Source organism: Xiphophorus couchianus, chromosome 6 (assembly GCF_001444195.1).
Source record: "Xiphophorus couchianus chromosome 6, X_couchianus-1.0, whole genome shotgun sequence".
In the NCBI taxonomy this organism is placed as follows: Eukaryota; Metazoa; Chordata; class Actinopteri; order Cyprinodontiformes; family Poeciliidae; genus Xiphophorus; species Xiphophorus couchianus.
In genome coordinates this window covers 30,400,581-30,417,997 of record NC_040233.1, presented here as the reverse complement: position 1 = coordinate 30,417,997, position 17,417 = coordinate 30,400,581, and the positions used below count along the sequence as shown (strand labels likewise).

Below are 17,417 nucleotides of genomic sequence, written 5' to 3'. Positions count from 1 at the left end.
TCTCTTTTGTTTAATTTTGAAAAGTCATTACATTAAAATATTCCAGCACAAAAATGTTGCAATGCAGTAACAGACATAACACAAAGTGTCAAGTTTTGATCGTCTTCAACTTAAACAAGCATTGATCACAGCAACATCAGTAACCTGAGATGTTATCAGCGAGACAATGAGATGCTAACTTTCACTAACTCCACACATCAAAGTCCTCCAGAAATGATTTTTGGATTCTCGTTTGAACAAAACTCAGCAGCAAGTCTGAAGTAGCCCTGAACTACAAAAGGTGTTAAAAGTGCAACTTTTGAGTACTCTGCATCTGCGGACCACTAAGAGGATACAGAGGGATAAAGCTCAGTATCGTACACATTTGAGATGGTCAGAGCTACTGAGAATATAAAGCACATCTATCTATGCTACCAAGATTAAAAACTCATGTTCAATGTGAACCATTGCTAAGGTTGATGAGTCCACTGCTCCGACGGTCACAGCCTGTTGGACCCTTTTGGGTTCAGGCCGTGAACCTGTGATCAGGCTTCGCTTGAGGCAGCCGGTAGCCTGGAGCTGGAGCACTGACAGTGCAGGACGGCATCATGAACCGAGGGGAACACCACGTTTGTGGACAGTTCCTCTGAGAAAAACTGCAGCGTGTAGAGCTGGTCCAGTACGGTTCCTTCAAGAAGAATTAAGATGGATCCATCAGGGGATAGCCAAACTAAAATATTAAGGTAACTAATATTCAGCGACATTCTACATTTTCCCCACACTTTTAACACCGTCTAAAAGCGACCACACCAGCTACATTGTTTATCTGCTTATAATCCTCTCCCCCAACTGAAACACAAACAGCAACAAGATGGAGATTACAATCTGTTTTACTTATTGGACCGATACCGATGTTGATCCTGATCTATTGAGCATACCTAATCCCTGCTCCCAGTAATGATCCCTGCAGAACCCCGTATCTAATAGCATCACAATCAGATGCGTCCATTTGTCTTGAGAAATTGTTGGACTGTATTATGCAGCCATATAACTTGTCTAATCCTACGTTCAAACATTGACTGAATGGGATATTCTGATCAACAGTGCAGACTGATCATTAGCTTGTTAATAATTTGAATGAATACTTTTACAAGGTGCTGTAAAAAGAGAATCCCTTGTTATTACTTACTGTTGCAGCCAGCAATGACCACCCGAACATCAACTGAAGCATATTCCTTAATGACCTGAATAAAACAGACACAGTTTGGAGTTATCGCAACACACACAACCCCAACCAACCCCATCCATGAAGTGATGCTTTGTCACAACAAGGCGGCGAGAAGAAAAAATACAAATGATCCAACGCAAATAAAGGTTAAAACCTGCTTGATGGCTTTGGCTCCTACTGAATCAATAAAATTGACGGCCGTCCAGTCCAGGATGATGGAATGAACCGAGCTGAGAGGCTCAAGGAAGACGGCCTCCTCAGAGGTCGGCTCGCCGTGTTTGTCCTCCGAGTCGCCGTTCCTTACCTCCTGCATCTCCTGGCTCTGAGGCACGACCTCCTGGGTCGCATCCTCCGTCTCATCCTTGTGCAGCCAGTCATACACATTAAGGAAAATTTTAGTCACAAAATTGAAGCAAACTTGTAATCAGTTTAAGAATAAAACAAAACACTTGAGGTTCAAGTGAGTAGGGCTTAAACGATTAAATGCGATGAATTGATCATTCAAATAATCGGCAAGTAACTTAGTAAGCGATTAATCGTTAACTGGTGGGTACAGACTCAAAAAACAAAAAACAAACAAAAAAAGGCCAATTGCTGAAAGAACATTATTAGATGAGCAAATAAGCCAAAACTGTCCAAAAAATATAAATATTTTGACTTTAAGACAAAAAAAAAAAAACAGCTCTTTGTAAATATGTTCTACCCAAAAATTCCTAAAGTGGCATAGTTTTAGCCATTTTGGCTGAAATCTGTAAAAAAAAAAAAAATTTAGGCAATAAAATTTTTATTTTTATATTTTAAAAAGATATTGAATTGTTTGTTGTGTATTTGCATCTCTTAATGCATTTCTAATATTGTATATAAAAAACAGGCCTAAATGAAAAATCTGCAGATTGTGCCAATTTTATTTTTTATTTAATTAATCGGCAGACTAATGAATAACTGAAATAATAATCAGTTGCAGCCCTGCATGTGAGTCACATTCTGCAGCTTTTCATTTCAAAGTCACACAAACGCCATTGAAGGTCAAATTCTCGACAAGCTTAAACCAGTATTTCCTTCAACAGGAACTCCACATAAACCCAGGATCTTGATTATTAGTGTCAGAACGACACATGCAGAATATGCTATACTGGTCGTTTACACTGCCAACAAAGCCACACAAAGAGGAGCGAAACCACATGAAGGGCGATAACACCTTTGCACAAATCTTGATTGAGGAGTTTTGTTCCTTGTTTTCCTTTTTCTTCCGTTTCCTTTTGACTTTCCGCGCTGCCTGCAGCTCCTCAGGGTTTAGGCCCGTCTGCAGAGACAATACAAAGAAGAGGTCTGTAAACTCGCCCCGAAGCTCATATTTGCACGTCATGGGACTGAATTACCTTTTCCTTGAGTTTGCTCACATAACGGTCGCTGTTAGCAAAGTAGATTGAGGAGTTGGAGTGGAAAATCTTAATTCCCTCATATTCAGATGCCTGGCAAGAATAAACAAATTCCAAACTAAAACCAAAATATGTGGGGGGGTTGGAAGCTTGTGTCAGCATAACCTCTCCTCCACTAAAACTCACCTCTTCATATGTATTCACATCATAATACAGTCCTGTGTTTGTTACGTGACCCAGGATGGTACTTTTGGGGCTAGAAGACAAGAAAAACACTTGTGAAGAGCAAAAGCATTGGCTTTTACACACGTCTTCATGTCAAACGAGTAGAACTACAAACTCACCAACTCAGATTTAAGACTTTGTAAGACCTTCTTAAGAGGACTATGACTAAAATTTAAGATCTAACTCATGACAGAGACGTACAAAAGAATTTCAGAAGACCCAACTCTCTCGCTGGCTAGCCATATTCTACCTGCTAATGGCTTATTTGTTTTCTTGCTAGCTAGCAAGCAAGTATTAGCATCTTGTTACCAGTAGATACCTAATACAGTGAGTGACTCACGACTCAAACTTTTGCCTGACATAAAAAACCTACATAGAATATGAGATTAAGTAGTCCTGCTGCAACTAAATGTTAGACCTGTGACTAACATCCCACCGACTAACTTAAACTAGCCTTAAACTGAATACCTTAGGGGCAACTTAAGGCATTTAAGTTAGCTTTAAATGCAAGTTGAGACTAACTTACATTTTATTTAATGAATTTAAGACATTCTCCTTTAATTTGAGACAGTGTACGATTTTTAAATCATGCACAGACACACTGAAACCTAAACATAATTAAAAAGTTGTAATTAGTTTTAATGGGTTTCAGGCCCAAACCAAACTTCTCCAACAAAATTAGTACAAACCCTCTGTACAAAATTATGATTATGCCATGATGACATAACCTGCACTCGTAATTTAATCCACACAATGACATTAAAATATATATAAATTAAAAAGCCAGTGAGTTGTACCTCTGTGTCCTGTAGATGACGGTTATTATGGCGAAGGCGATGGCTGCCAGGAGGCCGTAATCCAGACCCAACAGCACAGACGCTGCGAAGGACACCAGCCAAATGGCCTGAGGGGGGGGAAAAAGTATATTGCATAACTAAAGCTGGGAAAAGATCTAAAGAAACACTCTGTCTGCTTCTTGTCAAAAAGAAACTAGAAACTGTAATCGAGCACCTTGTGTTTCCCATTACAGGTTCATCTTGATAATTGAGAACACCATTAGAAAAGTAATTTATGTCTGTAATTCAGTTCAAAAAGTGGCTCTTGTAGACAAAAATATAAACCTAATGGAAATTTTTATTAATGCCTATAAATCAAAAATTAAAGGGAAAATTATTTCATTTATCTATAAAAACCTAATAGATCTCAATTCAACCCAAAGCAAAATGAGAGAGAGAGGGCAATTGAACAGTAACAGAAGAGGAATGGGCAATAATGTGGAGATGCCAATGGACATATAATAAATCTCTACAATGGCAAGAATTTGGATGGAAAAAGCTGGTAAGATTCTTTATCACACCTGCTCAGAAATGCCACTATGATGGAAATCCTCCTGCATGTTGGAGAAAATGTAGAAATCAAAACGCAAACCATTATCATGTCTTCTGGGACTGCCCAGTTATAAAAGATTACTGGAAAGAGATAAATAGTGCCTTGCAATATATTTTCAAGCAGAACATTCCTTTGGAGATCAAGCTTATGTATTTCGGCATAATTCCTCAAGAAGCTTAAAAAAGAAATACATATCTGATGACTATTTTATTAACAGCAAGTAAGAGAAACATTACAAGAAAATGGTTATCACAAGACAAACCAACTTCAGACGACTGGGTCGACATAACATTTAACATGAATAAAATGGAAAAAATAACAGCCTCTCTCAATCACAAGACTGAGCAATTCTGTCAGCGGTGGCAGATTTGGGTAGATTATGTAAAACTTAAAAGATCTGATTTCATTTTTAGAGACCAAACTTGATTAAATGTCCTTGACAATCCAGTCTCCTATGATAGCCAAACTTCATAATTATTTTATACCATGTTTTTTGTTGGTGTATTTTTTTTGTGGTTTGCTTTTTACATTTCTAACTTATTTTTTTATTTTCTGTGGTTTCTTCTTTCACACTCTCTTTACTCCTTGCTTTACAATCTTTCTCAGGGAAGTGAAGTTGCATTTTTGTTTTGACTGTTATAATGCAACGGTCTACTGGTCCATCTTATTTCAAATGTTGAAGTTAGTCTTGTGATGTAGAGGCCTAAGGTGGTGTAAATGGTACTTTCCTGAAAATCAATAAAGATAAAATTAAAAAAAAAGAACACCAAAAAAAAAACAAAAAGTGGCTCTTGTTAAAGATGCATCAAGTGTTTGCTTTAACTTTCATGATTACTGTTTACAGCTAAACAAAATCCAAATTGCAAATTGCAGGACAACTGTCAAGTCAAAGTAATTTCCACTACTTCACTACTCCTCTCCAGTAGAATATGACTTATTCTCGTCATAACGTCGTAAAACAGTTTTCTTAATAAATACACTAGTCAGGCTTATTCCAGACTTTCTGACAGCGCAGATTGGGTCACAGCACTCTTATTTATAACGGTGTGACCAATAATTGGTTTTGAACAAGATGATTCTATTAAGTTTATTGGTGTCTCTGAAAGACCTCCAAGTAGTCTGCCAAAGCTAGTGTTGGAAAAACGAGCCGTGATGAGCTCCATAATTGACATGATCATGATCAGTGTCCTTCCATCTGTTCTGAAAAAGGGGGAAGAAACATCCATCCGAACAGGAATTATTAGGAACGGTTAGAGTGGAGATATGCTGTCATGGAAACAAATACAAAGACGAAGTGCTCCCAGCACTTTGTGGGCCATTTTCAAACACAAAGTAACAGCGGCTGTGTGTCTAGCATGCAAGGAGAACAACAGAAGGGACGTTATCTTTTCCACTCTCAAAGTGAACCGATCCTTTATCGCACATAAAAGTCAAATTGTGCGTCTGTACTGCAGCTAGGCCTCGCCCTACATGGATATGAAAACTAAAACCAGAGGATATAAACGAGGAAGAACTGCCTCACGCTCATGTCAACCTGCTAAAAAATGCCTCAATCAATCAATCAATCAATCAAATTTTATTTGTATAGCACATTTCAGCAGCAAGGTATTTCAAAGTGCTTTACATCATATCAAACACAGAAACACAATGCAACATAGAATCAACAATCAAAACACGACATTAAGTCAAGATTCCATCAATAAATTTGTAATTGATTACGTTTCAAATACAATCCTAAACAGGTGGGTTTTTAGTCGAGCTTGCATCCATAGAAGGTTTACCTGTTACATTCCTACTGTGTTATACGGAACAAAATACCTGTTGCTATTTTTATTCCCACTCATGCTCACAATCACACAGTTTAAAACGATGCAGACAGCATTTTAATGGGCTTCTGGCAAAAAGCTCTGTACGTCTCTTTCACGGTATTTCGAGTAGGGACTCAGCTGTCCCTCACGGATTTTTGTGCAATTCTATGGTACTAGTGTCTAGTTCTACGGTGTTAGTGTCTAGAATTTACAGGGTTTGTGTTGCGTGCAGTGACCCTCAGTCACTCGCCGTTTTTCTTCCTGCCCGGGACTCCGTACACCTCTCACAGAATTTCGTTCAGGGACTCCGCCGTCCCTCTAGTCAGCTGCGCTGATTTAAAAACTACAATTATTTTATTTGAAAGCAACTTAAAAGCTCACCAGTTCAATCTTGCTGGTCCTCCACAGAGGGGGAATATCTCGGAACTGCTTGAACATCCCCACCAGGTTGACTATGATGATAGCTGCCAGTGCGGTCTGAAAAAAAAGAAAAAAAGAGAAAAAAATCAGATCAGGCATTCGGCTCAGACACACGTCAAGGTAACCGCCTGTAACGTCTTCACCTACCTGAGGGAGCGGCTCGAAGACAAAACCAATGGCCAATACGACCAGCAGCACCACGAGAGAAGACAGCAGTCCTGCGATCTGGGCGAAAACACAGGAAAAGCTTTGTGAGCGTTATCTGTTGCACTTCTAATGGACATATGGCACCAATATAGCTCAGATAGCCTTAAGGCTCCTGTGGGAGCGTTTCATCTCACCTGTGTCTTTCCTCCTGTGCTCTCCTGCACCAAACTCCTGGACATTGAACAGGTGATGGCAAAGGTGTGGAAGAAGGAGCTCAAGAAGTTGCAGAGGCCGAGAGCGATCAGCTCCTGATAGAAGACGGGGAAAACAGAAGGCGAATCGACAGTCAGATTTTAAACGGTTATTTGTTCGATGTCAGGACTGGAGATTGTTAAGCACCGACTATAATAACACTTCAGAGTGGTAATCTAAAAGGAGAGTGGTTTGTACCTGGGTACTTTTTAAAAATGAATTTTGGACATTTTAAGGCCTTAACTAGATACACGAATTTAAGACTTTTTAAGGATGTGCGGACACTCTGTCATGTAATTTATTTTCAGGCAAACTTGACTTAGGTTTTCATGACCTAGAAGTAATAATCAAGATTAACCGAATTAAACACTTGAAATATATCACTGTGTGCAATGCACACACACAAAGTTGAAAATCCGAAGTATTATGATCCAAAATGGCTGGTGTTTTGTTCGTCACCCTCTCCTCACTTGGTTGCCGTCCACGCTGTAACCATGCTTCAAGGCAAAGGTCTTAGAAAGAGAGATGGTCATGGAGAATCCTACAATTGCTACAGCAATCGCATCAGGGATCAAATTTAGCGCCAGGGAGAAATCTGGGACAGCAGGAGCGCGGAGCCTGAGAACACAAGCAAACTCTCACAGTACATCCTACCCGGTGTGTAAATATTTGTGAGCTGAGATGTTATGACAGTTCCATTTGAAATCTAGCTTACCCTGATGGTATTTGCCCGACAATAGACACATTGTGGCTTTTAAGGGGTATTCCGTAAGAGACCCCGGTGGACAAAATAACCACGATGATCTCTCCAGGAATGGGAACGGGCAGCTTCTTCTTGAAATGCTCGTTGAGGACTTTGATCCCGTACAGAAACACCGTGCAAGTAAGGCCCAGGAGGAGACTGGGAATGTTTGTCTCTGTGATTTTACTCAATACCGCATGAACGCTCTGCAGGAACAGAAAAGAGCGACAATGCAGCAAGACATGCACACCTATTTAATCGAACGGAAGACACGTTTTTCCTGTCAGACTCACATAAACAGCAGAGAGGGGCCCGGAGAAACGCGCCGTTTTCACTCCAAGTAAGTACTTCAGCTGGGAGATGACGACGTGCACGGCAGCTGCTGTGGTAAAGCCTCGCACCAGAGGCTCTGTGAGGTAGATGGCCACAAAGCCAAACCTGAGAAGACCCAATACAAACTGGAGGAAAAAGGGAAACAAATCAAGAGGCAGAAAGGAAAGGCTGTGTTTGAAATAAAAACATTCACGTCAAGGTGATGCGTCCAGAACGATTGAGCCTGCTGCTTTGGGTAAGCACGCGATTTTCGAGCGTGGGAAAAACATTTCTCTCCCTAAACAACAGAACCCCCCCTTCCCCTCCTTCTGACGAGTTCTCGCCAGACTGACCTGGATGATTCCCACCATGGTGGTGAGCACAACAGCCACCTGGACTCTCCTGGCATCGATGGGACTGAGATTGAGATCCTTGTCGACCGAAGACGAATTGGAGACATTAGCGGGGCCAATAAACATGTTGTCAGGAACTTCCCTCACTACAGCGCCACCAATCATCAGGCTTACGACTGCAAAGGTGCCTGCAGGTCAGAAATGCAACACTTTAATAAAAGGTATCTTCTGTAATTCATCCTCCAGGCATCTTAATGTCTTGTTACTTGAACCAGACTGTGGTAGTTTGAGCTGAGCGTCCTGCAGAGAGGAACCAAGCTGTGTGGAAAGGCCACAAGCCGTGTCGAGGACCAGTTTTAATTTAAACAAGGAGAAACATTTACCAACGGGAACAACAAGGTGAGGTCTTCAGACACTGAAAGGATAAATTAGCCTCAAATGGAACAAAGACGTGCAGAATACGTTACCCAAATGCTACAAAAGCCTTAGCACACTCAGTCAAGTTTATTTGTATCACACATTTTACTGCACAGTGAGGTAAAGTTCTCAATATGGTGATGAATCAACAAAGTGGGAGTGACTTATGAACAAAAGTACAAATATGACCTTTGAACTTTCATTAAAAACAACATGTTCGTCCTTATAAGCTAATGTTTGGGGACACGTGCTTTGAATTAACTGCAACATTTGATAACCTGCAACTTACTGCATGGGTTATGTTTATGTTAGTCTATTTTGTCACAGGTGAAAAGGTCATTTGAAACAGCTGGAGTTGCATCTGGCGCAATAAAACTGGAGGTGTGCGCATATAACTTAAATTTGGAGTTTTTGTGCTATAAATTGTCAGATCTACAAGTACCAGTAACCAATAATAATGTGTAAATAAACTCTTATTTACACTTTCAAAGAGCTGACATTCTGTTTTCGACTTTATTTGCCTGTGTTATAAATAGTACAATTTTGAAATTGTATTTAATTTCTGCTCTGTTTAACCAAGTCAACTTTTTAAGTTAATAAGCAGCAGTTTATACAGTCTAGCCATATCCGTACTGTTGAGATTCTTTCAGATGCGTGTGTGAAAATGTCAAACCTGCCTCACGGCACCGGTTTTTCCAGGTTTGAACACGTGGCCACCGTTATTCCAAGCCTCGTCCTTAAAAGGTTATAGTGAAGCATTTTAGAGACGGAGTCCTCCACACTTTCTTCGCAGGATAAAATCGTTTCGAAAATGCTCTTTCACATGTTTGACAAGTCGGGTGTTTGGGAGTGCTGTCCTGTATCCTGTTGTCTGCTGGGGAAGAACAGGAAGCATCTGGACAAATTCATCTGCAGGGCTGGTTTGGTCGTAGTGAGGAGCCTGGACTGTCATTTGATAGGCTCTGCTGGAGGAAGGCACAGAGCGACCCAACCCGAAACACTCACCTACGTCACTCCATCCTGGCTGGGCGACGGAGCAGCCGTAGCCAAAAGCCATTACTAGGCTGCAGGACTGAGTGCTTCATGATTCAATTTGCTTTGGCTGACTGTATATTAACATACATTCTATTTTACTTACTTTATTTCATCTAAGTACACTTTTAATTGTATTTTATGTTATTTGGTCAAAATAATTTCCTTGTGGGATTGCCAAAAATGGCAACTCTGCATCTGTAGGATGTAAATTAATACCAATTTTTATTTTTAAACAAATAATAATTTGCTTAAAATTTTAAAATAAGTTGATGTTAGTACGTCTCTTTCGTATTTACATAAAATTCTAATAAACTGAAATTTGAGAATATAGAATAGAAGAGCGGGATATAGTTTAATCCCTAGGGGGAAATTGCTTATTTATTGACACACTACGGCATCCAAAGTGTTGCATATTAGTAAGTACAAATGTATACCATAAGCAATATCATATTTATATGAAAAATATATATACATAAGTGTGATAATGTAAGTAATTTAAATATGATCTAAAGAAAAAAAAAACCAAGCATGTGCATGGAAATATATTAATCTATAAATGAGTCAAGAGTAAATTATGGCAGAATGAGGAAAAATATGAATATGAATAATAGTGTGCAGCACTGATTAAGACCTTCACAACTGTGAAAGTGTCCAAAAGGTTTTGCACAGAAAGATTATGCAAAAATGTCCTTTCCTTATCACCAGCCCAGTCTGTTATCAGCGCCGACGTTCACACAAACCCAAACAGTCGCGAACGTGCTTCACCTCAGCTGCACTTCTTTTCATGCCTGGAGCTGCACGGCCTTTCCAACGCCAGCTAATGGGGTTAAACTAACACAACTTTAGCCGGGGCCCAGCTCTCGGACAGCTGCCCAGTCATTCCCCTCTTGACGTCTTCCAGATTTAGAGGTATCGTTACGACCGCGTCCTGCTGCTCATCGGCGGGAAACTTTGGGCAGGCGCCATTTCACAGCGAGGTCGCTCGCCTCCTGTTGTGAATTCACAGCAGCGTTACAGTCAACTTGTTTCACTCAAAACAAGGTTACTGCCCTCATTCATCAACAGACATGGTGAGACGACTCTGTGCCACTTTGCACAGACAGGCAGAAGAGACAAGTGGCACGTTGTGGTCAATGAGGTACAATAGTGCCGGTTACATCATCTGTGGGTACAACAGTTGCGGTGGAACAGAAACATTTCTTCCTCACACAAGACTCTCTTTTCTAAGAACTATGTCACCAAAGATGAAGTCCAGTTAACTGCTACACCTGAGAAAGCTTTATTGTTGTTGAAATGGTAAATGTAAAGAGGGGAAATGGATGGTGAGATATTGTCTTGTCCTTATTTAGATTTAATACAAGCTGATAAATGCACATGACGACGTAGTCAAGATTCTACTTTTCTAATGGGAGCATGCTAACAATTGTACTTGGGAGTGTTTTAAGCGAAGTATGAAAATTCATTTTTAAGTTTTGCATAAACCAAAAAACTACACATAAATTGCCTCATGGTAACCTGTCCGGTTTTACTTCAATGGAAAAAACGACGCCGTCTCCAAAACAGACTACACAGAAGTGAATTTAAGTTGCAGATTCTGTTAATGCATCTATACGTAAAAGTAAAAACAAAATTTTTTTTTAAATGCAGCAGAAATTAGATCATGTCCTCAAAAATAAAAATTTGTTGGAGGTAAGCTGAAAAAACTAAAAATGAATGTCAAATTGTAAAACATGGGGTAAAGTTCCGCTTTTAGAAATTAATTGGTGCATTTTAAGCATTTGCATGGAGGTCAGGTTTTGCAAACTGTCGCAATCCAAACTAAAAACGGTGCTAATGTCATTTTATTCAATTTGTCACAGGTCCAAGAAGGTTCTAAGCACCAGTGAAAAAATGCATGACTGTGTTGAGCTTTGTATTTCGCAACGCAGCTCGGATTCATGACTCAGCAGGAAAGGCTCCACGTAAGACATCTTACCGATGGACACATGCCTGGACGTGCCAAAGAAGATGTACAGCAGAACGGGGTAGAACGAGGAGTAAAGGCCATAAACTGGAGGCACCGCGGCGAGGAGAGCGTAGGCCAGACCTGCGGAACAGAGAGAAAAATCAGAGACCAGGAAGCCAAGCGATTGCTTCACAGCGTCAAACCCACAGAGAGTGAAAAAACAAAGACAGCGTGGAGTCAAAAGCAAAAACCCTCGAGTGTTCTGCAGCTGGGGTTTTCACTGTGTTTTCACACCCAAACAGCTCCAGATGTCGCTCGGCAAACCGCAGGGTACTGACCTTGCGGGAGCTGCACAACTCCGGTACTGAGGCCAGAGATCACGTCGGACAAAAGGTACTGCTTCACTGGGTAGGACGGCAGCCATGTCAGGATGGGCAGGAAACTCAGAGCTACTGCTTTGGCCTTCTGAGACGAACACCTGCAACACAAGACATGCATTCATGCTTCAAAAAAAGATCCGATTGAGACTAGACTGAAGCTTTTTGTCATTCACTCTTTGGTGGAAACATAGAAAGACACAAAAGAAACAAGCTGTCGTGCAAATGGAACTAGTTTTAATTTATAATTTATCATTGATTTGGTACTCATACTGACAGGCTTAAAGCAAAAAGACCTCAAAAAGCATCACATCGAGTCACAATCTGAAGAAACGAGAACCAACGCCATGAACATCTCCTCAAAATTGACTAAAAAATGTAACAAAATCAGTTCAAGAGGACATCAGCGACTTTTCTAAGAAAGTACAAAAGAACCCGGAATTAGAGGTCAGAGTTCATTGGACAACAATAAGGACAAGAGACTCGGCAAAAATGGCTCCATAAGAAAGTTCCAAGTGCAAAATCAGTGCAAAGACCCGTTTCACTTCTGCCAAAAAAAAACATCCCAGCGATCCCCGAGACATCGGGTCAGATATTCTGTAGACTGACCAGGCAAAAGAGAAACTTTTTGTCTGTGCCCAGATCTTGCTTGAACCCCGTTACTCTGTGGCTGAATTTAAACAAACCTACCAAAAAGAGTAGTCCAAAACTCCTCCACTGGGACCCACTGGAAGTTATCTCAAACACTAGACAGCAGTTGTTGTTGTCAGAAGTGGAACAAGCAGCTATTAAGTTTAGTAATTACTTTCTCCCCACAGCTCCATATCTGTTTGCATAGCTAGTTTCCAGTAAATAATTTGAATAATAACAATCATTTACAAACCGTCAGAGAGAAAACATGTTTACACAGCACTGTACGTACATCCTCTACAACTATCACACTCTGCACATCATCGTTTACGTTCACCTAGTTAAAGCTAACTTAAATCTAAAAAATAAAAAGCCATTCATTCTGACTTTGAAATAATGAGCATTATACGCATAAGTACAAAAAGAAAAACAACAGAATGACCTTTGAAGAACCAACAGATTAGTTTGTGGCTACACACCAACCACAAACCGAACCACTTGGTAAACAAACGACTGCTCTCTCTTCCTCTCATTTTTTTAGCACATATTTTTTAGCAATATTAGAACTACACACAGTCAGCTCTGCACAGTTGGAAACAGCAGCTCATCGACATTTCACAAAAACACACATGGCATTCCATTCACCTGAAACCACTATTGGCTTATTTGCAGACTGTTCCTTCTGTCAATAGTGTGGCCTGACTTTTTATGTGGCTAAACATCTTTTTCCAACGTTACACCAACACGTGTAACGTTAGTAATGAAGCAAACTGGTTACGTAACCAATTTCCACTCTTTGTGTCCAGAGACACGGAGAAAAGGAGGAGCAAGATCGGTCTAATTGAGGTTTTTAGAGACGTTTCACCTGCTTGGAAGATTTTGCAGCAGAACTCTCTAGTTGTCCAGCTTGGTTTTACTGAGGCATTTTAAGAGCTTGTATAAGCGTCTGCAAAAATCTCTATCATTGTTGAACACAATAAAATCTCATCCTGCTTTTGACGATTGAATCTGCCCCAGCATGATGCGCTGATACGCATCTTGGAACCTTCTGATGTTTTCGTTTTTTGTTTGTTTCTTTTGCAACAACTTGTCCTCATCTCTTGAAGATAAGATTTCGTCTCAATGGGACACACCTGGATGAAATTAACGTTATGAATTTTTAAAACAATTATTTAGATGTACTTGGGATGATTCAACTGGTTTACATGCAGATCAGAATCAATAAAATAATAAAACAGAGTTTAATTTAAAAAAATTTTTTAGAATATGTTTATTGTGCGTGTGAAAGAGTTTAGTTGTTCCACTTTATGCCACAATGTTGTCTCAGATCAAATACATTTTAATATTGGAAGGTTTATAAGAATGAACAGCCTGCTTGCAGACTTGAAACAGAATCAGATTGAATTCAAGACTTGGACTGGGACACTCCAAACTCTTTATTTAATCTTTCTGAGCCACTCAGCAGTGGGGTTGCTTGCTGGTGTGCAAATTTCATCGTTGTCCCGCTGGAAAACCCCAAATGTGTTTGAATTTAAGGTGACAAAGAGACAGCAATGTCCTCTGAGAGGGAATTAAATCGTCACACGGGGCCAAGTTGGTTCAGAAATATATTTTCATTTAACAAATAATAATTTTTTAAAAATCTGCATTTTAGACACTGCTATTTGTATTTTCTCTGGATATTTAATGCTTAAGTTGGACATGTTTAAGAGTTAAAAGCAAAAAGAAAAAAAAATCTGTAAGTAAGCAACTGCCTTTACACTGTACTTATTGTTTTTGATTAAATATATGAACCTTTCCATAAAGACATCTTAAAAATGCTCAATTATCAAAAGAAATTAAATACAAAAGATTTACAACACCGCTGCAATCGTTGGTATTAAGTCCTGGGATAAGACTGCTGGTTGAAAATCACATTTTGAGAGGCTGGACTCACTTGAACTTGTCAGCGAGTTTTTGACGGAAGGAGGTGGAGTTCTGTTTGCGATGGAGGAGCTGAGTACTGAGGAACTCCTCATCATAGACGGGACGCTCTACCCGGAGCATCAGCCTGGAGCCTGCATCCTCAGGAGCCGACGCCTCTTCAGGCTCCATGGAAAGGGAAGGGCCGGCTTATACAGCACAGAGGAAGTCACTGTTCTTTTTTATTATTATTTGTTTTTAACTATCCAGTTTGCCCCTCTCTGTCATCGCTCTGAACTGGAAGCTCGCCATTCCTTTAACTGGGACATTCAGTTCTGAAAGTCAACATGACAAGATAAAAATTAGAAGGAGTGGCCAATAAAAGTTAGGCTCCCTGAGCCGCGCAGATATGACAGATGTATGTCCAGTGTGTTAGCAAAGCAGCAGTAGTGGGAAATCTGACAGGTTTAACATTTATAGATGGGCGAGGCTATGATGTAAGATTAAAAAAGGGGGGGAAAGACAGTAATATGTTGTGATTCTACCAGGTTTCATGGTTTCCAGACATATTAAACGTCCATTAGAAGAGTTTTTTTTACTTACTTTACAGTTTATAGTTTTTACTGCACATGACGACAGAGCCGACTTGCTGTTTTGTGGTTCGCGCCAACAACTAAGAGCCTGGAACTTATTCACATTTTCTCTCAACTATTATTGTTTTTAAAGCTCACCGTCATGTCACCGAGGGGACTCATATGCGAGTAATTCTAAACAATTTCGCCACGTTGATACTCGCGCTTACAGGTGTGGACATGACCTCGGCTGTACTAGCTCCTACCCCTCAGTGAGAGGAAAAGAAAAGAGTTTACTTCCACATTTCAGCTAACATGAAGATGCTACGGAAGGCTGGGTTCTTACCTCCGTCTTCCTCCTGTGGGGATGCTACCGGCGGAAGGAGAACAGTCTCTGAAGTGACCTCTGCGGTTATACATTAACTAGACGGACGTTCTTCCTTGACTGTAGGCAACTGACTGCTACTACTCACGATTAGCCAGAGATAGGGAACTCTTGACAGAGGAGTTACTCTGTCGACAAATTTCTTAACCCCTTCCGGTCTGAAGTTGAATGGGCGCGGGTTGAGGACACATGCGCTGTTTTCAGTCCCGACGTTAAAAACAAAAGTTTATTATTAATTTTATTATTATTATTATTATTATTACTGTTGTTATTATTATTATTGTTGTTGTTTTCTTTCTGTTAATAGCAATCTGATACATAATATAATTATCACTTGCTATGTACAGACCCATTCAATAAGTTAGAACATCATTGATTGAGCAAATATCAGAAATTACATAACTTTGTATTTTACTTATTGTAATTATTAATAATTAGTATATTTGTATTGTCGTTATAATAATAATTATTATTATGTACAGTAGTAGTAGTAATATATAACAACACTTTATTAACAACTGCACTACATAAATAAATCCTGTACATGTGCTACATATAGCACATGTACTGTGCTACATTCTGTTCCACAGTACATGGCGAATAACATGTCTAGTTTTCTCCATCAAATGTTTTACGAACAATGACTTGCATTTTGATATTTACCACCACTTATAGGTTGACAAAAATAAATAAATATATGCATGTATGTGAAGAAACGAGAACTGTAATTTAATGACAGAGTGAGCACTCACTTTTTTTTTCAGCTCTCTGTCAGACAGCGAGCTGGGTGACGAAAGCAGCGCAGTTGACGCCATAGAGTCACGGGGCTCCCTCCTCATTTTGTCTGGAGGATAGACTGTATCCTAAGTACAAAACCTCAGTGGGGGACATACTGTATGTAACATGGTTGCATATCCCCTGGAGATAAAAACAAAAGAGAACATTAATTACACTTTGAATGTATTTTTCCTTCGCTTTGTTTTTTGCTAAAAAAAAAGAAAGAAAATAAACATACAAACACACACACACACATTTTGGCTTTGTAAAACATAATAATAGAAAAAGATATTCTAATGAATAGCATTCTTGAGGTTTAAAAAAATGAAAATAATAAGTGGCTGTTATTGGGTGAATTTCTGTACAAGAGCGCCTGCTTCAGCCCAAAATATGTATATGCATTTTTGACAGAGTAATAAATGAATCAAAAACTTCGTGTTTGATAAACTTATAAATTCATAACCGTGTTTTCAAGGTTCTTTCTGTATTTAATTTAAATATATATATAATTCAGTTGTAGATGAATTATATATATTTTTTTAATTTATGTTTTGAAAATGTTATATTTCAAAAAAATATTTAATAAAATGTAATTCCAGGATTTTTAGTACGCACCGAACAAGCTGGCACCAACTTCCCATTCACCGGACACAAATACAAGTTGTAGAAAACTTGCTGCCATGGGAAAAAAAGTTTTTAGGATTTGTGTTATCCACGAATATGGTGATGTCTAGAGTGCATGCTCAATGCTATGTAGAGGTTTACTTGGGAGAATTTCTTCAATTTGAGAATCCCGATCCACACTCCTCACCAGCTGGTGGCGGTAGTGCGCCAGAGTAAAGCTCTTCATTATGTCTATGGGATATACCAAATAGTTATCAGTTGTGGGTTTGAGGAATTATTTTTGTGAATTATACTGGTTGGCTGCTGGGTGGAAGTGTGATGAAATGGCTCATGCAAGAGTTAGGGTTTACCATGTTAATGGGCTTTTGTTGTTAAAAACAAACAAACAAACAAAAAAACAAATTCTATTTGAAAATTTTTCAGAAATACCTTATTACCAGAATCTTCCAAGCGCCTTCATTTTCTCTAGATGTAGAGAGAAAATAAATAAAGGGTCGTGCTCATTTAAATAAGTGGGCG

At 39.5% G+C, this 17,417-nt stretch overlaps 1 protein-coding gene across 3 annotated transcripts; it reads right to left on the bottom strand.

Moving 5' to 3' along the window:
- Positions 1-13: 13 nt before the first annotated feature.
- Positions 14-15,598, bottom strand: slc26a5 (solute carrier family 26 member 5). 3 transcript variants are annotated; one of them, XM_028020028.1, is made up of 18 exons: positions 15,459-15,593; positions 14,575-14,875; positions 11,970-12,109; positions 11,662-11,772; positions 8,235-8,422; positions 7,863-8,027; positions 7,543-7,775; positions 7,298-7,445; positions 6,770-6,883; positions 6,576-6,653; positions 6,390-6,485; positions 3,609-3,715; positions 2,773-2,842; positions 2,587-2,679; positions 2,406-2,510; positions 1,362-1,568; positions 1,169-1,223; positions 14-667 (listed from the first exon to the last, which is right to left on the bottom strand). In XM_028020028.1, the coding sequence occupies exons 2-18, from the start codon at positions 14,730-14,732 to the stop codon at positions 525-527; spliced, it is 2,211 nt and encodes a 736-aa protein (XP_027875829.1). In that variant the 5' UTR covers positions 14,733-14,875; positions 15,459-15,593; the 3' UTR covers positions 14-524. The 3 variants fall into 3 exon arrangements, 2 of the variants coding, with proteins under 2 accessions (XP_027875829.1, XP_027875830.1); XM_028020029.1 differs by lacking the exon at positions 14,575-14,875 and having other exon boundaries at positions 15,459-15,598; XR_003595857.1 differs by lacking the exons at positions 14-667; positions 1,169-1,223; positions 1,362-1,568 and having other exon boundaries at positions 2,455-2,510; positions 2,587-2,704.
- Positions 15,599-17,417: the final 1,819 nt, after the last annotated feature.

Excerpts from the sequence above, each read along its gene's own strand:
- slc26a5 (XM_028020028.1), bottom strand. The coding sequence starts at position 14,732 with ATGGAGCCTGAAGAGGCGTCGGCTCCTGAGGATGCAGGCTCCAGGCTG. Across the intron at positions 8,423-11,661 it reads GTCCAGGCATGTGTCCATCG|GCACCTTTGCAGTCGTAAGC; the intron begins GTAAGATGTCTT and ends TCTGACCTGCAG. Across the intron at positions 2,843-3,608 it reads GTCATCTACAGGACACAGAG|CCCCAAAAGTACCATCCTGG; the intron begins GTACAACTCACT and ends CTTGTCTTCTAG.